The 23,094-nt window shown below is 44.7% G+C and overlaps 3 protein-coding genes across 6 annotated transcripts in view; 2 read left to right on the top strand and 1 right to left on the bottom strand.

Annotated features, from left to right (window-relative positions):
* Nucleotides 1-3,517: 3,517 nt before the first annotated feature.
* LOC109487380 (uncharacterized protein C18orf19 homolog B-like) lies at nt 3,518-6,398 on the bottom strand. Its single transcript, XM_019791359.1, has 4 exons — nt 6,193-6,398; nt 4,938-5,496; nt 4,346-4,457; nt 3,518-3,806 (listed from the first exon to the last, which is right to left on the bottom strand). The coding sequence occupies exons 1-4, from the start codon at nt 6,305-6,307 to the stop codon at nt 3,645-3,647; spliced, it is 948 nt and encodes a 315-aa protein (XP_019646918.1). The 5' UTR covers nt 6,308-6,398; the 3' UTR covers nt 3,518-3,644.
* Nucleotides 6,399-7,042: 644 nt separating this feature from the next.
* LOC109487378 (mRNA cap guanine-N7 methyltransferase-like) lies at nt 7,043-13,100 on the top strand. The gene is made up of 9 exons (XM_019791358.1): nt 7,043-7,319; nt 7,606-7,734; nt 8,544-8,659; nt 9,131-9,312; nt 10,155-10,319; nt 10,512-10,629; nt 11,455-11,589; nt 12,005-12,038; nt 12,638-13,100. The coding sequence occupies exons 1-9, from the start codon at nt 7,082-7,084 to the stop codon at nt 12,769-12,771; spliced, it is 1,251 nt and encodes a 416-aa protein (XP_019646917.1). The 5' UTR covers nt 7,043-7,081; the 3' UTR covers nt 12,772-13,100.
* Nucleotides 13,101-14,219: 1,119 nt separating this feature from the next.
* Nucleotides 14,220-23,094, top strand: part of LOC109487377 (DNA topoisomerase I, mitochondrial-like) — an 18,397-nt gene continuing 9,522 nt past the window's right edge. Inside the window, exons 1-14 of one of the 4 annotated variants that reach the window (XM_019791357.1) lie at nt 14,221-14,361; nt 14,621-14,648; nt 17,009-17,603; nt 17,944-17,998; nt 18,270-18,337; nt 18,719-18,812; nt 19,341-19,397; nt 19,592-19,635; nt 20,006-20,121; nt 20,467-20,711; nt 21,369-21,556; nt 21,773-21,883; nt 22,175-22,208; nt 22,639-22,782. In XM_019791357.1, coding sequence (XP_019646916.1) covers nt 14,320-14,361; nt 14,621-14,648; nt 17,009-17,603; nt 17,944-17,998; nt 18,270-18,337; nt 18,719-18,812; nt 19,341-19,397; nt 19,592-19,635; nt 20,006-20,121; nt 20,467-20,711; nt 21,369-21,556; nt 21,773-21,883; nt 22,175-22,208; nt 22,639-22,782 — 1,821 coding nt within the window. In that variant the 5' untranslated portion in view covers nt 14,221-14,319. Of the gene's footprint in view, nt 14,362-14,620; nt 14,649-17,008; nt 17,604-17,943; nt 17,999-18,269; nt 18,338-18,718; nt 18,813-19,340; nt 19,398-19,591; nt 19,636-20,005; nt 20,122-20,466; nt 20,712-21,368; nt 21,557-21,772; nt 21,918-22,000; nt 22,035-22,174; nt 22,209-22,638; nt 22,783-23,094 lie in introns of all 4 variants that reach the window. The other 3 variants (XM_019791356.1, XM_019791355.1, XM_019791354.1) reach the window with 3 other exon arrangements.

Below are 23,094 nucleotides of genomic sequence, written 5' to 3'. Positions count from 1 at the left end.
GTACACGTACCTTGTAAAAAGCATGAAAACTGTTAAGTAATATTTGCCTGAAGTGTTGTACATGTACCTTGTAAAAAGCATGAAAACTGTGCGGTAATATTTACCTGAAGTGTTGTACACGTACCTTGTAAAAAGCATGAAAACTGTTGGTAATATTTGCCTGAAGTGTTGTACATGTACCTTGTAAAAAGCATGAAAACTGTTGGTAATATTTGCCTGAAGTGTTGTACATGTACCTTGTAAAAAGCATGAAAACTGTGTGGTAATATTTGCCTGAAGTGTTGTACATGTACCTTGTAAAAAGCATGAAAACTGTGCGGTAATATTTGCCTGAAGTGTTGTACATGTACATGTAAAAAGCATGAAACCTGTTAAGTAATATTTACCTGAAGTGTTGTACATGTACCTAATAAAAAGCATGAAAACTGTGCGGTAATATTTGCCTGAAACCTGTTAAGTAATATTTACCTGAAGTGTTGTACATGTACCTTGTAAAAAGCATGAAAACTGTTGGTAATATTTGCCTGAAGTGTTGTACATGTACCTTGTAAAAAGCATGAAACCTGTGTTAAGTAATATTTGCCTGATGTGTTGTACATGTACCTTGTAAAAAGCATGAAAACTTTGTGGTAATATTTGCCTGAAGTGTTGTACATGTACCTTGTAAAAAGCATGAAACCTTTGTGGTAATATTTGCCTGAAGTGTTGTACACGTACCTTGTAAAAAGCATGAAAACTGTTAAGTAATATTTGCCTGATGTGTTGTACATGTACCTTGTAAAAAGCATGAAAACTGTGCGGTAATATTTGCCTGAAGTGTTGTACATGTACATGTAAAAAGCATGAAACCTGTTAAGTAATATTTGCCTGAAGTGTTGTACATGTACCTTATAAAAAGCATGAAAACTGTGCGGTAATATTTGCCTGAAGTGTTGTACATGTACCTTGTAAAAAGCATGAAAACTGTTGGTAATATTTGCCTGAAGTGTTGTACATGTACCTTGTAAAAAGCATGAAAACTGTGCGGTAATATTTACCTGAAGTGTTGTACACGTACCTTGTAAAAAGCATGAAAACTGTTAAGTAATATTNGCCCTGTACCGCGCCCAGAGCCGCCCTTCCCTCCGCTAACACTGCCCTTCCTTCCTGCACGAACAGCCGCAGCATGGCAGCAGAAATGGCGTCTGGAGGCAGCGAAAAATTACGGAGAGAAAATCACTGTGACATGGCAAAACTCTCTCCAGCTCACAGCCGTATTTGCTACGTCATGCTGGGCCGGCTCACTTCCATATGGGGTCCACACATTTTACTGGCTCCAATCACAGATGCCTAAGTCATACATTTCAAATTGGCGTTTAATTTTATGAGTATTGATAGTCATAAAAATCTATTAGATTTATGATTCGGACAGCTTGAGCTGAATTAGTGTTGGTGTATGCATATTTTGAGGAACCTCCCTCCCCTGTGGATGTGAATGGACTAGGCGAAAATCACCTGACCGTTCTCCCTGCGATTCTGCACGTACTCCTTCAGGTGAACTACACAAGTGTTGCGTCATGCTGGACTGTTGTTTCCCTGTGCGTGCCTAGCCTCTACCAGGCTTCGGGGGGCGGCTAAAACTGTTGTTTCCCTATGTGGGCCTAGCCTCTACCAGGCTTCGGGGGCGGCTAAAACTGTTGTTTCCCTATGTGAGCCTAGCCTCTACCAGGCTTCGGAAGGTGGGGCTAGCCTCTACCAGGCCTCGGGAGGCGGCTGGAACTGTTGTTTCCCTGTGTGGGCCTAGCGTCTACCAGGCTTCGGGGGGCGGCTGGAACTGTTGTTTCCCTGTACGTGCCTAGCCTCTACCAGGCTTTGGGAGGCGGGCCTAGCCTCTACCAGGCTTTGGGAGGCGGTTGGAAAGAGTACAAATTGGCCAAATAGAGTCAGATACATGCATAGGGAGTTGGTCCGCTAGAAAGTACAGTTCCCTCGATGTCATCTCTCTATTTCAGTTTCTACATTTTCCCCTGATTTTCGAAGCAAGACAGTTGAGTGAAGTATTAAACAGATCTAGACTAGAGTGGAGGAAATATCCACACTACTGACGAATTGGGACGACATCTGACCTTGACCTTTCCTCCTGTAGACACAGTTTGTTCAACAGTCATCAGCCCACAAACTAAAACTCTACAGTATATTTTATTGTCCATTTATAATATGAGTTTGCTGATATAGCATTGCTTATTGCAAACTAGAGAATGCATTGCAGCATCGTAAATGCAGAAAAACGATAGTTCTGTGGTTAAAATATAAATGTAAAAGCACACAGACTAGTCAATTCAGAAAGTACTTTATCTGCACATTTGCGACTATGCACTCAGCTACACACTGGTAGATATAATATGGAACCTGTTGCCCAAGTACACATCTCTGTCTCTTATTATACAAGCAAGAATGTTCATAAAGTCATCACACTTCTTTCCCATTTCAACATGACAATGCTTTCACAATACACTACCCCTAACTCTGTCCTCACTATAGCGCAATCCTGGCATCGCTGTTTCATATTTACTCTCCCCACTCTCAAACAGACTGTTACTGTACTAACCTCCTTCGCAGACTTTTTGGGCAGTGGCATTATTTTTTCGATGAGCGACGTGAGTTATGCCGCGGAGGGATGATTTTGCCGCCGAAAGAGTTTTTGCCATGGAGAGAAGGTTTCTCGCTCCAACGTTGGAGCGGGAAACCTTATGGAATGAACCATGCTTCATTATAACGGCTCAGCCTGATTTCTGCCTTACACTTAGTTACAGACAAAACATTCAGGTGTTGTTCCTGCCTTTGTGCTTTGTTGTATTTAATAAATCAGAGTTTATTCATGAACAACAGTTGGTTACCTTGATCCCAATGTCGTCAGGCATATCAACACTAACTATGTCACATGGTTTTCCACACGTTCTCTGTGTCCACATGAGATACCTGGGCCTGCCTTTGCATGTAAGTACATTAGTCACATACAATAATCCATTCTTCACAATCATCATGTAATCACACGCAGTATGCCTGTCATCTTTTGTCTTTGGCTTTCTATAAGTATTTATCTATATATTTATGGTTTCTTAACAAGGCTGAGAATAAAGGTTTTGAAGTCTGTGTCCGTGCTGCTATCTTCCATATTTGCTCTACTTCTACTTAGGCCACAGCAAGTAATTTTTATGGATGACATCCGCGCGAGCATTAATTTTTGCCCGATTTTAAAAAAAAAAACAAGAATTTTTGTTGCCTTTTGACAGTGGTCAACATGCCGAAGATAGGCAAAGATACCTGTTGCCATACTGGAGCGTGGATGGCAGATAACTATGAAGAGAGGAGACAAGAAAAGGCTCTGATTTAATGTCTTGTTTCTTACTTTGATGCCGTGATATGTGATGTTGGCTGTGTATATGTAATGTTCCTACTGAATCAAAACCATTTCTACAATGATTGAGTCAAAAGTTTAAAATGTAGGAACCTTGTTTTTTTTCGGCTCGCCTTGTTGTTTTTTTCCCGCTCGCATTAGATTTGGAGTCGGAGAATGTCATCCATAAAATTTACTTGCTGTGGCCTTATATCTAGACAAGACAGCTGGTCATGGATGGAACCTTGATGTTCTCTGCCAGAAATGTCTACTTATTTTTCAGCTGGTCCCTTTTCTCCTGGATAAAGTCCTTCATCTTCTCCATGTGTTTGGAAGGGGGAGGCTTCTGCATGACACCTTTCTTGCGCAGGTAGCGTATCGTGAAAGTCGTTCCGCCCAGGGTCACGGTGTAACGGGCTGGAGTTGCAATCTAAAAGAGACAGAAAAAAAATACTTGGAATACTGGAAAATTCTGCTCACAGGTTTTTCCTGTGCCCCACATTTCCCTCTCCTACCCAGTACAGTACTACATGTAGTATCTGCTTTTACAATTTCTGTAAACCAACAAGATTCCCGCAATGTGCAAAGAGGAAAACTGTTAAGTAATATTTATCTGAAGTGTCATACCTTGTAAAAAGCATGAAAACTGTTAAGTAATATTTACCTGAAGTGTTGTACATGTACCTTATAAAAAGCATGAAAACTGTGCAGTAATATTTGCCTGAAGTGTTGTACATGTACCTTGTAAAAAGCATGAAAACTGTTAAGTAATATTTGCCTGATGTGTTGTACATGTACCTTGTAAAAGGCATGAAAACTGTTAAGTAATATTTGCCTGATGTGTTGTACATGTACCTTGTAAAAGGCATGAAAACTGTTAAGTAATATTTGCCTGATGTGTTGTACATGTACCTTGTAAAAGGCATGAAAACTGTTAAGTAATATTTGCCTGATGTGTTAAACACGTACCTTGTAAAAGGCATAAGCCACCATCACATCCGAGGCTCCAGACTTCTTCATGGTTTCCACCCAGGAATGCGGCAGGCCGATCTTCTCCAGGAGGGGCACTGGGTCTACACCACTGCAGACGGGACAGAATTTTGTACTTGAATACACTACACTCTAGTGCTCGAAATTCATTTCTGGGAATAGGTACACTGGTGCACCCAACTTAAAAAAACTGGGTGCACAAAAATTGGTTGGGTGCACCATATAGAAATTCAGCAAAAACTATTTTTCTTTATAAAAGAAAAATACTACGATAAGGATTTTCTTGTTTTTCTGACACTTAGATGTCAACAATATGCTGTATTACTACAGTAGTATACATTTAACATTTTTACATACGTAAACCTACAAAAAGTGCACCCACAGAAAAAAATTAGGTGCACAGCTCCAATTTTGGGTGCACATGCACCCAATATTTCCAGCCCTGCACTACCATTTCCACATGCTCACAACCCACAGAATATCATTCTTATCAGTATAGAAGCAACACATGAAGGATGATAGCTACAAAAGAGAGAAAAGTCCCCATCAGGCTGTGCAGAGCTCAGCTCACCTGATGGCCATGTAGTAGAAGCAGCCGAACCAGACCAGCGAGGTGGCCACGTGCACGGGGATCAGCACATGTCCATAGTCCTTCACCATGTATTTGAACCTCTGGAACAACGTCAGGTCCCGGTACCTCGCCACCAAATCCTCCTCCTCCTCCTCCTCCTCAGCTGCCCCCTGGTCCTGCCCTGCTGTTCCTGGTTTCTCCTCGCTCCTCTGGGTGATGTGAGCGGAACTGTGAAAAGTACTGCAGTGGATACAGGAGACACAGCCACTGTCACCTCCACGTGTGGGGAAGAGGTCCTTTCTGAATGTGTGAGAAGTTAGGATGTGATGTCTGACTGTGGGACCTGCCCTGCTGGGGTAAAGGCCCTCTGTGCCAGCGTACAGGCTCGTTGTGCCAGGGAACAGGGTAGCCGTGCCAGGGTAAGGGCCTGCTGTGCCTGAGTAAGGCATCCTTTGGGACCCGGCTGGAACGTGTGAGTTCCGCAGCTGTAGCCAGGACCTCGGCCGGGACACCATCTCTCGTATCCCCTCCTGCCAGCCGTGGACACTCCTCAGGACACCTGCCAACACAGCAGATGGAACAAGATCAGTCTTATACCATCAGTATCAAAACACATCATTCAACATCACCAGTCAACACCATCAGCATCAAACTGCACCATCAGCATCAGTCTTACACCATCAACACCATCAGTCTACACCATCAACATTAGTCTACACCATCAACATTAGTCTACACCATCAGCATCAAACTACACCATCAACATTATCAGTCTACAGTAACATCATCAACATCAAAATTCCAACTACACCATCAACACAATCACCATACCATCATCAACATCAGCCTACACCATAACATACAACTATCGAGAAAACGTGATCCCAACCCCTGGTAGTGGGGAGGGGCTTGATATCCTGGCTTTCTGACAACCTCTACTGGAGAGCATGTACTGTACTGGGCAGCGGACGACCGCTACAGGGAGACGAGCCCGGGGGGAGTTTCTCTAGCAGCGACAACAACGACAGCAGCTCCTGGGCCCTTCTGCTGTTCCCGTACTATACCCCCTACCCGTCAGCACGTACGCTGTCCCGTACTGCCCTTGTGCCTGTCCCTGTGCTGTTCTGCTGTTCCCGTACTGTACCCCCCTCCCCCCGCCAGCACGTACGCTGCGCGTACTGACCTTGTGCCTGTCCCTGTGCTGTTCTGCTGTTCCCGTACTGTACCCCCCTCCCCCATGCTGTCCCGTACTGACCTTGTGCCTGTCCCTGTGCCGTCCGGCTGTTCGCCCCTCCCGTTTCCGTCTGCAGACCGACCGTCAGGAAGCTGGAGACCAGCCTGCGCCCGTACCGAGACCCCCTAGCCGCCATCCCGCCCGGTAGAGCTGCTCAACCGTCCGTAAACTCTACAAACCCGCCCTGAAACACGTCCGTTCTAACCTCACTCAGCCATCAGGCATGGTTCCCCCACCCTGTACACTCTCTCTGCAAACATGACCTCAGACCGGGCCATTATGTAGGAGGGGGGATGTAAGTTCACAAAATTCATGTTGGACCTTTCTTTATCAGTTCGTTTCAACACTTAAAAGATTAAATGATTTTACAAGTACTTTTCAGTGCAGTACTATAAGAAATTTATGAGTCAGAATGATTTTGTTGATTTTAGCAAAGTAAATGATGCCTTCTCTCCCCCCATACTGAATGTAATGACTCACCTGGAAGTACTTTCTATCACAACAAAATGGCGGAAAATACGGAAGGTTTGTTGCAACAAATTTGATTTATTGCACCATGTGTGTCACTGTGTGTGTTAGTGTGTGTGTGTGTTAGTGTGTGTGTGTGTGTTTGTTTGTATGTGTTTGCGTGTGGCTGTATGTGTGAGTGTGCATGTGTTTAAATTGTGTGTGTGAGTGTGTGTGTTTGTGTTTGTGTGTGCATATGATCGCTTTCATACTTATTCTCTGCCTACCGAAGACTGATCTATTTCAAAGGGATTTCACTGCGAAATAAATAGGAGACCTGGTTAAAATAAGCCTAATTTGTAACATTTGTACGCCTGTCATCACAGGTCCAACAGTACCATTAGGGGAGGGGAGGATGGAGGATGCTGGTCCAGTGACAGGAGGAGCGAGCCAGGAGAAAAGGATGGAGGATGCAGAAGAGAACCTGAAGAGAAAAGCAGAGGATGCTGGACCGAGCCCACAGGAACTGGACCCTACCAAACGGCTGAAGCCGGAGGGGGGAGCAGCATCCCCCCACGTGCTGACATCGCAGGTGGCGCAGCACTACAACCAGCTGGAGGAGAAAGGTCTGGCCGTCCGCTCGCAGTCCCGCATCTTCCACCTCCGTAACTTCAACAACTGGATCAAGAGCATGCTCATCGGTAGGTCTGTTTCCCTTCCGCTGCTGACTGTTAACCCTCCCCCCAATGACTGTTGAATCCCCCCACTACTGACTGATGACCCTCCCCCAATGACTGTTGACCCTCCCCCCACTGACTGTGAATCTCCCCCCAGCTGACACGTTAATTAATGAATCTCCCCCAGCTGACACGTTGATTAATGAATCTCCCCCCAGCTGACACGTTGATTATTGAATCCCCCCCAGCTGACATGTTGATTAATGAATCTCCCCCCAGCTGACACGTTGATTAATGAATCTCCCCCCAGCTGACACGTTGCGGCGCCTGCGCGCGGACAGCCCTGCCGGCAGACTGTGTGTGTTGGACCTCGGCGTGGGCAAGGGGGGAGACCTGCTCAAGTGGAAAAAGGGAGGCATCGATCACCTGGTGTGTGCAGGTAAATATCACCTGGTGTGTGCATCTGTTGTTAGTAACTTGTTACTGTTGTTACTGCCATACCTGTTGGTTATTAGTAACTTGTTACTGATGTTACTGTTGTTACTGGCAGACTTGTTGTTAGTACAGCTTGTTACTGTTGTTACTGATGTTACTGACCGACCTACTGGCTGTTAGTAGCTTGTTACTTGTGTTACTGACAGACCTGTTGTTAGTAACGTGTTACTCATGTTACTGTTGTTACTGTTGTTACTGACAGACCTGTAGTTAGTAATGTGTTACTGCTGTTACTGTTGTTACTGACAGACCTGTAGTTAGTAATGTGTTAGTGTTGTTACTGACAGACCTGGCTGAGACATCAGTTCAGCAGTGTGAGGAGCGATACCACAGTTACTGTTGTTACTGACAGACCTGTAGTTAGTAATGTGATACTGTTGTTACTGTCAGACCTGGCTGAGACATCAGTTCAGCAGTGTGAGGAGCGATACCACAGTTACTGTTGTTACTGACAGACCTGTAGTTAGTAATGTGTTACTGTTGTTACTGTTAGACCTGGCTGAGACATCAGTTCAGCAGTGTGAGGAGCGATACCACAGTTACTGTTGTTACTGACAGACCTGTAGTTAGTAACGTGTTACTGATATTACTGTTGTTACTGATGTTACTGATGTTACTGTTGTTACTGATGTTACTGTTGTTACTGTCAGACCTGGCTGAGACGTCAGTACAGCACTGTGAGGAGCGGTACCACAGTTACTGTTGTTACTGACAGACCTGTAGTTACTAATGTGTTACTGTTGTTACTGCCAGACCTGGCTGAGACATCAGTACAGCAGTGTGAGGAGCGGTACCACAGCATGGCAGGGCGGCAGGGACGAGGTCCTCGGCTCTTTACCGCCGAGTTTATCGCAGCCGACTGTGCCAAGGTATGTCTGGCAGAACCGTGGGTGTGTAGGGGGAGTTAGCGTTAAAAGGAAGTTTTCGGGTCAGGTTTTACAGGGGTCTCCCCAGAAAATTTTTTGGGAGTGGTGCTCCAATTTTTTTGGAGGGCGCGTAGCGCGGCTGGGAGGGGGGAGTTTGCAGCCTTCTCCTGCAACTTGAGTTGAGAATCTGACTAACTAAAGAGATAGACAATCAAGCCCAATTAAGTACAAATATAGGGGTTTATTGTGTATCATGTACAACAAAATATACACATTTATGATGTCAATTACCAATATAAAATTTATAAAGAGCTTTATATACTAGTAGTCTCCTGAAGTTACTGTGCAGTAGTTACTGTACATTCAACTTATCTGTTTTACATCCAGCCAGTTTATTCTCCCAACAGAGGGAATTAAAGAGACCATATTGAGACTATGATATGACCTTTGACCTGGGGTATGATCTCCCTGCAGGAGGACCTGAGCAGGAGGTACCGTGACCCTGACACGACCTTTGACCTGGTGAGCTGCCAGTTCGTGCTGCACTACTCGTTCGAGAGCCAGGCCCAGGCCGACCGGATGCTGCGGAACGCCGGTGAGAGACTCCGGCCGGGAGGGTACTTCATTGGAACCACCCCCGACGGCTACGAGCTGGTGTGAGTAACAAACAAACAAACAAACAACATGCTGGTGTGAGTAACAAACAAACAAGCAAACAAACAACATGCTGGTGTAACAAACAAACAAACAAATAAACAACATGCTGGTGTAACAAATAAAAAAGCGTCCCCAACTGTCCATATATAATGTCTGGCATTTGTAAATTTCGTTTATACTGTTCATAGTGAAATCAAACAACTCTTAACTTGTACACATTGAATTTATTTACTTTTAACCATGAGTGACTGAATAACTCCAAATATTGTGTGTACATTTTTAAAACGTTTTTATGCTGTAACTAAAAGATTTTAGTCTTACGAGCAGTAATATACTTTCCTGCAAACAAGTATTCTTAAGCAAAGGATTCAGAATTTTGTGCAATATTATATGTCTTTGTGAGCGTTTTTAAAACAAATTGTAAATTGACTGCAATTCAGTGATATTTTCACTGCGATAGCTCAATAAAGATATCTTGAATCTTGAATCTAAATAACATGCTGGTGTAACAAACAAACAAACAAACAACATGCTTGTGTGAGTAACAAACAAACAAGCAAACAAACAACATGCTGGTGTGACTAATACAAAACAAACAAACAAACAATGTGCTGGTGTGAGTAACACAAAACAAACAACATGCTGCTTGAGTAATAGGCAACATCTTTAAGGCAAAATGTAAGATACTGAAGACTAGATGTAAGATATGGAAGACAAGAATGAAGATGTTGATGAGGGATATAAGATGTTGAAGATGGGATGTAAGATGTTGCAGATGATATTTGAGATGTTGAAGATGGGATGTAAGATGCTGAATACCGTCTTGTCTTGTCCTGCTCAGGAGGAGACTGAAGTCAGCGGAGGGTCTGTCGTTCGGAAACTCGATCTACAGCATCACGTTCCGGCAGAAGGACGACTTTCCGCTGTTCGGCTGTCAGTACGACTTCCACCTGGAGGGAGTGGTGGACTGTCCCGAGTTCCTCGTCTACTTTCCTCTGCTCGAACAGTAAGGCTTGCTGAGGCTGTTGTAACTTATAATGTGTAACCTGTGTGAAATGAGTGTGTAAACTGTGTGTATAACCTCTATTTGTACAGGATGGCAGAAAAGTACGGCCTGAGACTTGTCTACAGACAGACGTTTGTGTAACCTGTGTGAGTATAATGAGAGTGTAACCTGTGTGTACCCTGTACTGTACAGGATGGCAGAGAAATACGGCCTGAGACTTGTCTACAGACAGACATTTTCCGAGTTCTTCCAGCAGCAGGTTTCGCAGGGGGAGGGCAGAGCTCTGCTGGAGAGGATGAAGGCTCTCGAGGTTTGTCTCATTTCTTACGTTCTCCATGTTTTACATAAATGCTCCAATAGTAAACATTCAAACTTAGAACTAGCAGTATTTTTGTCTCATTTCTTACGTCCTCTACATGCTCTACACAAAAATGCACTTTATTTCTTCATCAATCTTTTGTGCTTCCTGAAATGCTCCAAAAGGAAATAGTCATGTATCTATCAGTATCAATGATTTTAAGGAGCAGTTGTAATTGGCCGATTTGATAGTCTTTTGCGGCCACCGAAAGATCTGCTTGGAGATTGGTAAATCCTTTCTGTTTCTGTATCTGTATAGCCGGTGTAACCACCCTTCGGCGTAACACACCAGCTTCTGTATCTGTATAGCCGGTATAACCGCCCTTCGGCGTAACACACCAGCTTCTGTATCTGTATAGCCGGTGTAACAACCCTTCGGCGTAACACACCAGCCTCTGTATCTGTACAGCCGGTATAACCGCCCTTCGGCGTAACACACCAGCTTCTGTATCTGTATAGCCGGTATAACCACCCTTCGGCGTAACACACCAGCCTCTGTATCTGTATAGCCGGTATAACCGCCCTTCGGCGTAACACACGAGCTTTGCAGGCACACGGCACAGCGGCAGCTAGCTACATTACACCGAGCAACCTGTTACACCTAACCCTTCAACATCTAACTCTAAACGTTGTTCAAAGCTATCAAATGATAATGCCCTTTCTGTACTTGGTGACAGCGAGTTTCACTCTGCAATAGTTCTAGGAAACAATGAATTCTTGAACACCTCAATCCTTGGTTGATAACTCTGTAACTTGAAGAAATATGTTATCCCTGCAGACGTACCCGCCACACGAAGGCCAGGAGCTGGCAGGCAGCGAACCTGAGGACTACGCTCACGCCCGGGCCAGGCTGCAGGAGCTGAGGAGCAAGGGGGAGGGGGGCGACAGGGGCACACCGGAGAACCCCAGGGTGGTGAGTAGGGGCGGGGGAGGGGGCAGAGAAGAACATGTAAGAAACAGGAGGAGCGAGTAGAAACATAAGGATACAAACATAAAAACCCCTGGTCCCGGGCCGGGTTCAAACCCATGACCTCCTGAGCACCAGCTACAAACCCGACGCTCCTACCAATTCGGCTAAAAGGTCTAGATACATCGGCTGGATCAGTTGTAGCGCAAAAGTTGGTAGTACCTATAAATCCCCCACTGTTACACACCCTAAGGTGCCTACTGTAGTGATCTGTATCAAGTTAACAAGGGATAGTGATAAAATGCCAAAATGCATCCTTGGCTGGTATATCTGACCTAACACCATCTATGACCTGATATGTGAGCCTTTCTGTGTCAACCTATGACCTGCAGTGATGACCTCTGGCCCTGTTTTCCCACAGGGAACTCTCTCCTTGGCGGAGTGGGAGGCTACAAGTAAGTCAAGCTGCTTGGGTTTGGCACATCTTCCATTCTTGGCAATTTTCACAAGGATCAAGCCTGTAGGGGGGCCTGCAAGCCCTTTTTCGTAAGGCTTAATCAGGCCGTTTTAGACTTCGTAATTCGTAGGCAGTCTCCGCAAAAATAATTCGTAATTGGACAATAGCCACAAATCGTAAAGTCGTAATCAGCTTTGAGACTTTAACGTAATTCGTAATAGGCGGCGAAATTTTTGCATAATTCATAATCACTCCCCCCCCTTGCAGGCCCTCCTGTAGGGAACATACATGCGTACATACCAGCAGCCCATACGAAAAGACTGAAAAACTCTTTCTTAAACAAGGCAATATGCCTGTACAACAAGTCTTAGCAGTAAGACTCTTAGGATGCTCTGGTCTTTACTTTAGTGCCCATGTGAGGCTTTTTGTAATGTTTTTTGTGTGTTTGTATATGTATTATAATGTTGTTTTTTATGTGCCAGACAATCAACTGTAAAATTCAGTGTTATTCAGCATGTTTTTTACTGGCTGTGAGACTGCTTTTTTATGAATAAACTGTTATAAAGTAATCTGATGATGACCTTCCTTTCTCCCCAGGTCTGTACCTCGTGTACTGTTTTCAGAAGGTCGGGGAAAATAAGGAGGATTCTCCATCCAACCAGCCACAGCCGGTTCAAGCCGGTCACAGCCAGATCCAGCCAGCCAGACTAATGAGTGATGCTCAGCACTAACAAACTTTTTTGTTTAATAGGAAGCTAGTTAGGGAAAAACATGGAGGAATGAAGGAAGAGATGTACCATTGAAATAAGATACCAAACATGATGTGAAATAAAATATCGAATAAAAATCTTGCATGTCCAGTTCATCTCATGTGTGTTTGGTTCGGATGACTCTGTACAATAGGCATAATTCAGATGGAGCAACCAGCCAATTACCCTGGACAATTCCAAGTTAATAATTAAAGATCAGCAACCCCACTGTTAGCTTTCTTGTTTTCCTTTTGTTATTAAAAGTTTAACTGTAAATCATACTTTACTTCAGCCATTGAATGTTGCTGCTGGATATCTGGAAAAGTGATAGAAATAAATAAATTAACTAGAAAAGTAATATGGTCTTCGGATATGATCTGCTCTGTTAATTCTTACTCAAACAATTCACATACATGTATATGGCGACAGGAGTCTAAATGCCTACTATGAACTTTGCAACATTATGTAACCCGACACCAGTTACTATGGTTACAGACGTCAACAAAAGAGGCAATTGGCCAGGTCAGAGGTTAGTGTTTAGAATAGAAGAAGAAATGGAGCAAAAACAATGTTTTCCTTCGGTAAACATAAATATATCAAGGATGTTGAATTTTTTATTTTTTCAAACTCCTTGGTTTCATTATTAACGGTCCCGTTATCATGATAAATGCATTAAGCTGTAATAGACAGGTTTCCTCATACACGCTTGACCACACGTTTAACACTTTGAAACTGCCGACAAAGGTCTTGCTGCAAGCTGCAACCTGTTTCAAACCGGACGTGACGTTTAGCGGACGTGACGTCAATGCATTCCAGCTGTACACTCACTCGGTACACCTGAAGTGACGTCAAAACAGGACCATTCCATTACACTGTGGGGTTTATAATAGCTAAAAAACCTCACACTTGGAATAGTAAATATCGCCAAACGGTGATGATGGTTTACTAGTTGTGCGAAAGATGACGTCTTGTGTGTCAGTTGCTTTGAAAATTGCCATTTAGTTTTTGGTATGAATCAGTATTCGGGTATATAGGTAGAGGAATTTTTGACACTATGCATGGGGTATGACAGTATACCTAATGCATGTAGGACACTATTTCACACCTAGCAATATGGAATATTGTATAGAGCTACAGGAAATTGCCTTCCAGAAAAGGTAAATGAGGAAGTTGCTTTCAACTGATATGTTGATAACCTATATGATTGCATGGGGACGTTTTGGTGAGTCATGCAATAGATAACGTTAAGACTCCTTCTTGAGAACCGTTCTTTCCAGATAGAAAGTCTGTCTAAACAAGTCGTTAAAATATTATTCATAATTTTGAAACAAACCGAAAAAGTTATTCTTACAGAAAATTTCGACGCCCGCCAGACGTCTTGTGATGACGTGTTGTCTGATTCAGCTGAAAACCACAACACAGCCTCGTAGTCCAACGCATGCGCTTTGGCGTCAAATCAACACTTAGCCATTTCCGACGCCACAGAAAGACAAGTTTAGTCTCAGATCGTGGAGCAAAAATCACCTCAAAATGGATCCCCAAAGCGGCGATTCCGGCATCGGCAGCCCTGATGTAAGAATTATTTCCGTATCCTGTGTCCTTTATCATTTATTCTGTGTAATTTCGTGGTTGTGGCCCGTTTCTGTGTGTAAAATTTGGCCGGTGAAGCTGGCGGCTCTTGCCCCGGCATGGCCGGCGTGTCTCGCTCAGTGCCGCGCTCACACATGCCTCGGCAAAACCGGCATTTCCTCACCAAAAATACGCCTTGCATCCAATTTTTATTTCCTGAAAAATGTGAGTCTCATCAAGCCCCATTCTTTCCACTTTTCAGCCCCAGGGAGTTCCGAAGCCCTCGGAAGGTGAGTATTTTTCCGTCTTCGCGCGTTGCTTTCTATTGTTGTGATGTGGACTTAGTTTCTGGAGCCAAAATGGCACTTAGAATATTTTTCCTGGGCCGCGAATGGGGAGAAATTTTCAGTTTTCTGTGCGATGTGTTGTCCAAATCACCTGAAATTTCTGCCATTAACTACTTGTTGGACTACCGACCGAACTGTGCCTGCAGAATGTGAGAGAGTGGGCCGGATTTTGAGCTTGCTGGCCGCCACTCCGCTGGTGTGACCTTGTGGCGGGACTTAGCTTCTGCAGCCATCTTGGCACTTAGAAATTTTCCAGCCTCCGCGCCGCTTTCCAGCTATGAAAATGGAAAATCGAAATGAAGCCGACATGAAAATGTATTTTGTCTGGAAGGGCGTGGTGGGACCGCAGAGCTGGGTTAATCTGCGCCAGTCTGGGGTTTTTCTCGCGTCTGGGCGATTTTAGGCCGCATTTTGTACCTACGTGCGAAGTGAAAATGGCGTCGGGACTTAGCCGCTGGCCCGAAAATCACACTTTGAAAAATCTGGGCTGCTGGCCATTTTAATTACCTAGTTTCCGGCCTTCCCGCTGTATCTGGTCTTATTCAATTCGTCCAAGCCAAACAAACTTTACGTCTACAATGCACCTATGTTATAAGAATGTTTTAGAAAGTCGTTCCGGTTGTATTTTGCCGAGTTGGCTGGGTGTGATCGGGGTTTGGCTGCCGTACCGGGGAGTCGCCATGTCGGTCGGCGGGCGCAGGGCCACCCCGCCCCGACGGGTCCCGCCGGACCGACCCGGTACCTCCGCTCCGGGCTAACGGACCCGAATAACGTACCAGGAATCAGTACTGGGGTTGAAATACATGTAGTGATTTTGCTGTAATGTGTCTTGTTGGGGTACTTTTTTTGTGGGAAAAGGGCTTAATTTTGTTACATGTTAAAAGTATGTGAAGTTATGGGCTCCAATAACCAAATACCTCCATGGAAAAACTAACCCATTATAATCGCATCCACGCAAAGTCAGGATCAAATTCTAGAGAGAATAAAAACTCTTGCATGTGGGAGGAAAAGAATTTTTGTGGTCAAAGTGGGGATTCCATTCTGAAGTTGGCTTTTGCTCTGCCTGAAGTTGGGATAAATAATTCATGAAGAGGGAACACCAACATTTAAATTTTAACTACTTAGTAAACAGCCTAATTTATAGATTTAAGAACAAGGAGCTTTCATTTGGGATGAAAGCTCCTTGGTTAGAAAGACAGCACATGATCTGGTATACAGTAGTGCTGGCATGAGTAAAGAAATACCCTATAGGCTATACTTTACATGTACATGTACTTACCCAGTGTGAATTATAGCATGAGTCAATTTGTGTTTAACAATTTCTCCTAGAACTCACCCACGTATAAGACACACCACGAGGACACAAAGTTTTGTTTTTGGCTTGTCTGTGTGTTGATAAAGCATTTCAAAACATCCTCAGAGCTGCTAGTTTTGTCCATGTGAGGTCTCTATAATTTGTATATTCTATTTTTTTCTAACGTCCTTGGTCCATGAAACTGGAAATACAAAGCTCAATCTGATGCCTATCTAAAATATTCAGGGATTTTGTTTTATTCATTATTCAGAATGATAAGGAAGCAGACACAGGTATACCAGAAAATTGATAACATCGTATGAGCTCATTGAAAAGTTTATGGCAAATTTGTGCCGAGAGGCTAATAGCAAATTACAAAACATAAAAGAACATTGAAACAGAGTATAAAATAACTAAAGTCTACATTATGAAAGGTAGCTGTCTAGAACTATAGCTATGTATAAAACTATGTCTGAAGGGCTTGACTTCTCTTCTGTAAACCATGGAAGATGTAATGTCCCACCTTTTCCAAAATTTGTGGGTTTTGGGAAGTTAAAAGAAGAATAGTTTTTCTCCGTCTGTAAGTTTGAGGAAATTGGGATAAAGCTGACACCGTTGCCCAAACTTTCTGCCAGTGTCCCAATGTGACCAGCATGTAGAAATAACTATTGCAACACATAACAGCCCAGACTGACCGAAAACAAAACCTCTGTACACAGGTAACAACTAGCACCACTTTGTTATGTATGGTCCACAGAAGCAAAAAAAAAAGGGGGAAAAGAAGAAACCACGTGCACTTACATGTAGTAGGTGGTTCAGTGAAATGGTCAAAATCTCACTTGAAGTTGAACATGCCAATGCTGCAGTTTTATATAAAGTTGCTAGAGGGCTGTTGTCAAATCTTACAACTAGTAACTTACATCTATATCCCTGTTGTACAAACATTTTGTATAGACATAATGCTGAACTTGATTATATAATGGTGTTGTTGGTTCTCCCATTTGTTCAGGGAAGAGCAAAAAAACGGTCGAAAACCATCTGAACGGGACTCCGAACCACGTGTCCCACAAACACTCCTCATCCTCCTCACACAAGCATCACCACAAGTCATCCTCAGGCGACAAACACAAGGACCCCAACAGGCACAAGCACGGCAGCAGCGGGGAGAAGAGTAAGGACCCAAACAGACACAAACACAAGGAGCACAGCAGCTCCAAACCTAAAGATCCAAACAAGCCCAGCAGTGGGTCATCCAAGGACCACTCCTCCAAGCCCAAGGACGGGCACCACAGCTCAGAGAAACACAAGCACAGCTCCGAAGGTGCTGAGAAGCACAAGCATAGCTCGGATGGCACAGAGAAACACAAGCATAGCTCAGAGGGGAAGGGCAAGTCCAGCAGCGGAGACAAACACAAGGAACGACACAAGGACGGCTCCTCCAAACACTCCTCCGACAAGCACAGGTCGGACAAAGTCAAGAAGGAAGGCAGCTCGTCTTCAAGTAAACCCAAGTCTTCTGGAGACGTCAAGGTGAAGACGGAGCCAGGATTGTCGGAGAAAGGAGCCTCGCCGACCAAGCTGGTCATCAAGAAGGAAAAAGAGGCGTAAGTCGGAGTCTTGTGGAAGTGTTTCCTTTATAAAGAAGAAATATAGAGTGTAAGCTGCGTGTTTGTAGCGGTTAAATCCCTTCTGCTGCTCACATTAGTAAGTTAATGCTATATAGGTTAATCTCAGTAAAAAGTTAGTCATCTAAGTGATGTTTTGTACGAGGTTATTCCTGTAGATTGAGAGGCCTTGTTTGTTGTGTTCCTGTCTGGTACATCTTTATTCCTGTACTAGACTGAGCTGCCTTGTTTGTTACTAGACTGAGCTGCCAAGTTTGTTGTGTTCCTGTTTGGTACATGGATATTCCCGTAGACTGAGCTGCTATGTTTGTTCCTGCAGTTCCCAGCCGGTGGTGAATTGGGAGCCGCAGGACAGTGATGATGACGTCCCTCTGGTAGGTCTGGGGTCTGCATGGGGCTTTTGGGTAATACTGATAGGTCTGGGGTCTGCATGGGGCTTTTGGTTCTGATGGGTCTGTATGGGGGTAAGGCTACCAGGGAAAGATTCGCATTGAAGTTGTGTAGGGAAGGGAAATACAAAGTAGTGTAAAAAGTTAGTAGCAGAAATAGATCGACCCTTACCTGTAGCTGAGGTTGACCCCTGACCTACTGTTAAAATTGACCCCTGACCTGTTCTTTAAGTTGACCCCTGACCTGTGTTCCCAGGCGGTACGAGCGCAGGGTGAGAAGAGAGCGCACGAGAGTGACTCCGATGACGAACCACTCGCAGCCAGGTCAGTATGTTTGAGACGATAAACAAACAAACAACAGAAACACTCACAACCTCTGTACTTCCATAGAGATGGTGTGATGGGTGGGGAAGTGAAACAAGCCAGAAGGGATCTGAGTGACCTAACCTGTTCTGTACCAGTTTTAGTCATCATCATCATATTTCTTTTCATCCTGGTGGACGATCAGTTCACTGATGTATGTTGGCCTGGCAGTGTGCAGCTAACACAGCCTGGCTTCAATCTGCAGGGCTTGTTGCAGGTCACACACATGAAGACCCGTTGCAGTTCTAGTTTTAGTAGTAGATCTAAATCTGGCCATGGACTGAGTTCTGTACTGGACCTAAGTCTGGCCATGGATTTGAAATGCCCATTTTTCTTGTCCAGGGCTGAGAAGAAGAAAATCAAGAAAGAGAAGCCTGCGGAGGCGGTTGCTAGGAAACGGAAGGCGGAGAGTGATGATGATGACGACAAACCCATAGTAAGTCTCCTGCTTGTTCTCTTCTGTCTCAACTGGTAGGGAAAGCTTCCTGCTTGTTTCTTTTTACTCTTTCCTGTAATGTTTTTTTGTGTGCTTCCTCAGCCTCAGTTATGAGGAGGATGATCCCCTTTCTGCTTGTTTCTTTTTATTTGCTCTGACTGTAACTGTGCTTTCCTTTGTTCTTGTGTATGTTTGTCTGTTTGTGCACCTGTCCTGTGTAGTTTGGGGGTTTACAGTTCCTCAAGTATGACATGTACAGGAAGGTTTGTCCTCAGCTTTTCTCAATCTTCTTCTTCAGCAAGTACATTGTCTATTCCATGCACCTTCAGTGATGTTGTTTTTGGAACACAATGTTTCTGATGTTTCTAGATATAAGTTGTCTTTCTCTTCAAAGTTGGAATTCCTGTGATCAAAAACAATTCTATTCCTTAGTTAGCGCTACATTGTTGGGTCCTTTGAAAAGGAGAACTTGTTCCAAATGCACAGAAACAGCTGGTTCTAAATGTTCTCCGTAATTTTTCCCGCCAGGCCAAGCCAAAACCCAAGAAGAAGAAGGGGAAGGAGGAAAAGGCCACGCCTGAGAAAGTAAGAAAGTGTTTTTATTGAAGTTGCTGAAGCCACAAGTTTCTGTTTTCCATGATCTGTAGACGTGACTAAAACTGGCTGTGTGATTTTGGTGATGATGATGATGTGGTACACGAAATGTAAAAACCGGTTTGCCTTGACAATATCTGACGTTTGCTAGCCTGTCTTGGTCTGAAATTGTGTCTATTCCTCAGGGCAAGAAGAAAGCCAAGAAGGAGGAACCAGAGGTCTGGAAATGGTGAGCTCAGCAGTCAAGGCTAGTTTTGTACGAAGATGTAAAGAATATCTCACAAATAAATATACTTGTTTCCACTGGCCTCATTTCTGGTGAAACTAACTTAGTGTTTATTTGGAGCAAATTGCAATCATGTGACCTGGTGACCTGTGATTGGTTCCCGTAAGTCACATGACCTGGTTACCTGTGATTGGTTCCTGTAAGTCACATGACCTGTTTCCCGTGATTGGTTCCTGTAAGTCACATGACCCTGTTCCCTGTGATTGGCTCCTGAAAGTCACGTGACCTGTTTCCCCGTGACTGGTTCCTGTAAGTCACATGACCTGGTACCCTGTGATTGGCTCCCGTAAGTCACATGACCTGTTCCCTGCAGGTGGGAGGAGGGTCCTCGGGAGGAAGGTGTGAAGTGGAAGTTCCTGGAGCACAAAGGTCCCGTCTTCGCTCCGCTGTACGAACCACTGCCGGACGATGTGCAGTTCCTGTACGATGGTAAGTCTGTTACCAAGATGATGGTGAGTCTGTTACCATGACGATGTGCAGTTCCTGTACGACGGTGAGTCTGTTACCATGACGATGTGCAGTTCCTGTACGACGGTGAGTCTGTTACCATGACGATGTGCAGTTCCTGTACGACGGTGAGTCTGTTACCATGACGATGTGCAGTTCCCTCCGCAGGCAAGGTGATGAAGCTAAGTGAATCTTGTTACCATGACGATGGTGAGTCTTGTTGCCATGACGATGTGCTGGTCCCTCCACAGGCAAGGTGATGAAGCTGAGTCTTGTTACCATGACGATGGTGAGTCTGTTGCCATGACGATATTCTGTTCCCCCCAGGCAAGGTGATGAAGCTGAGTGAGGAGACGGAGGAGGTTGCGGGGTTCTTCGGGCGCATGCTGGACCACGACTACACCACCAAGGACGTCTTCCGTAAGAACTTCTTCCACGACTGGCGCAAGGTCATGACCCCCGAGGAGAGGAAGGTCATCACGAACCTGGACAAGTGCGACTTCCGGCAGATGGACGTTTACTACAAGCAGAAGTCGGAGGAGAGGAAACAGATGTCCAAGGAGGAGAAACAGGTGAGAGGGGGGGGAAAACGGTACCTGTGATGTTCATCTGTGGAAAGGAAAAGGAACCACAGATATCTCATATACATTCTACAGTTGACCAGTGCCGTAGCCCAAATCTGTTACAATATAGAAATACCAAGCAACGTGCCTGCCTGAGTGTAACTGCTGTGCTCTAACTCCTCTTGCAGAAGAGCGCCAGTCGGTCCCGAGAGCGGGCGAGATTCCGGGTAAACTGTTGTGTTCAGAGTTGGGTTCTGTTTCGCTCGTTTCCTGTTTACAGAGTTCCTGGATCAGGTTCTATGAAGTTTGTTGCCATGGCATTAGTTGCTGTGGAGCCTGTTGCCATGGCATTAGTTGCCATGGTTACTGTTGCCATGGCATTAGTTGCTGTGGAGTCTGTTGCCATGGCATTAGTTGCTGTGGAGTCTGTTGCCATGGCATTAGTTGCTGTTGAGTCTGTTGCCATGGCATTAGTTGCTGTTGAGTCTGTTGCCATGGCATTAGTTGCTGTGGCGTTTGTTGCCATGGTGTTCAGGCAAATGTTTGTTGAGTTGTTGCTAAGACAGGTTTGTATTGAATGTGTGCCCTGACCTGTACTAAAGGTTGCCATGCCCTGACCCTGTATAGTAAAAGTCCCTAACACTCGAGCCTTCTGCTGACCTGCAGGAGATAAAGAAGAAGAACGAGGCGACTGTGGAGGAGTACGGCTTCTGCAACATCGACGGCCACAAGCAGCGCATCGGCAACTTCAAGATCGAGCCGCCAGGTCTGTTCCGGGGCCGCGGGGACCACCCCAAAATGGGCATGCTGAAGAAACGGGTCAGGCCTGAGGACGTTATCATCAACTGTAGCAAGTAAGTCACTACCCGGTGTCAACTGTAGCAAGTAAGTCGCTACCCAGTATCATCTGTAGCAAGTAAGTCACTACCCGGTATCAACTGTAGCAAGTAAGTCACTACCCGGTATCAACTCTGTGTTGTGGTTACCATGGTTACGTGTGTTGTGGTTACCATGGTTACATGTGGTTACCATGGTTACGTGCGTTACCATGGATACCTGTACCCCTGCAGGGACTCGGAGTACCCGGAGGCGCCGGCAGGACACAAGTGGAAGGAGGTTCGGCACGACAACTCGGTGACGTGGCTGGCCAGCTGGTCCGAGAACATCCAGGGCTCCATCAAATATGTCATGCTCAACGCCACGTCTAGGCTCAAGGTACATGTACTACACACACATATACTATACTCACTACACACTACACACACATATACTATACACACTACACAGGGCTCCATCAAATACGTCATGCTCAACGCAACATCCAGGCTCAAGGTACATACACACTACACACTTACATACACTATACACACTACACACACAGGTACTATACACACTACACATGTACTGTACACACTACACATGTACTGTGCACACTACACATGTACTATACACACTACACAGGGCTCCATCAAATATGTCATGCTCAACGCAACATCCAGGCTCAAGGTACATATACACTACACAACTTACATACACTATACACACTACACACACATATACTATACACACTACACAGGGCTCCATCAAATACGTCATGCTTAACGCAACCTCTAGGCTCAAGGTACATATACTATACACTATATACACACTACACACATATACTATACACACTACACACACATACTATACACACTACACACACATATACTATACACACTACACAGGGCTCCATCAAATACGTCATGCTCATGTACTGTACACACACTACACACATACACTATACACACTACACATGTACTATACACACTACACAGGTAGTACTTACTATACACACTACACAGGGCTCCATCAAATACGTCATGCTCAACGCCACGTCCAGGCTCAAGTACCGCCAGGAGTGGTGCTACGATTTAACTGTTTGTTTGTTTGTTTACAGGGTGAGAAGGACTGGATGAAGTATGAGACAGCGCGGAAGCTGCACAAGTGCGTGGACCGGATCCGGGCGCAGTACCGAGAGGAGTGGAAGTCCAAGGAGATGAGGATACGGCAGAGAGCCGTGGCTCTGTACTTCATCGACAAGGTACCACCTCAGAACTAGTCTTACATAATCATACATGCTACTGTACATATACTGTACATGCGGGGGGCCGTGGCTCTGTACTTCATCGACAAGGTACCAAGTCTGAACTTGTCTTACATAATCATACATACTGCACAGTACATAAACTGCAGAGAGCTGTGGCTCTGTACTTCATCGACAAGGTACCAAGTCTTACATAATCATACATGCTACTGTACATAAACTGCAGAGAACCGTGGCTCTGTACTTCATCGACAAGGTACCAAGTCTGGACTAGTCTTACATAATCATACATGCTACTGTACATATACC

Source organism: Branchiostoma belcheri, unplaced genomic scaffold, assembly GCF_001625305.1.
Source record: "Branchiostoma belcheri isolate BF01 breed outbred unplaced genomic scaffold, Haploidv18h27 scaffold88, whole genome shotgun sequence".
Taxonomy (NCBI): Eukaryota; Metazoa; Chordata; class Leptocardii; order Amphioxiformes; family Branchiostomatidae; genus Branchiostoma; species Branchiostoma belcheri.
Note: the sequence above shows the minus strand (reverse complement) of the source record. Positions and strands in the feature narration are given on the sequence as shown.

Coding starts and splice junctions, on each gene's coding strand:
- LOC109487380 (XM_019791359.1), bottom strand. CDS start 6,307: ATGGCGGCTAGGGGGTCTCGGTACGGGCGCAGGCTGGTCTCCAGCTTC. Junction 5,497..6,192: donor GGCACAGGGACAGGCACAAG/GTCAGTACGGGA, acceptor CTGTGTTGGCAG/GTGTCCTGAGGAGTGTCCAC. Junction 3,807..4,345: donor TGGCTTATGCCTTTTACAAG/GTACGTGTTTAA, acceptor TGTCTCTTTTAG/ATTGCAACTCCAGCCCGTTA.
- LOC109487378 (XM_019791358.1), top strand. CDS start 7,082: ATGGAGGATGCAGAAGAGAACCTGAAGAGAAAAGCAGAGGATGCTGGA. Junction 7,320..7,605: donor GATCAAGAGCATGCTCATCG/GTAGGTCTGTTT, acceptor ATCTCCCCCCAG/CTGACACGTTGCGGCGCCTG. Junction 8,660..9,130: donor TCGCAGCCGACTGTGCCAAG/GTATGTCTGGCA, acceptor ATCTCCCTGCAG/GAGGACCTGAGCAGGAGGTA.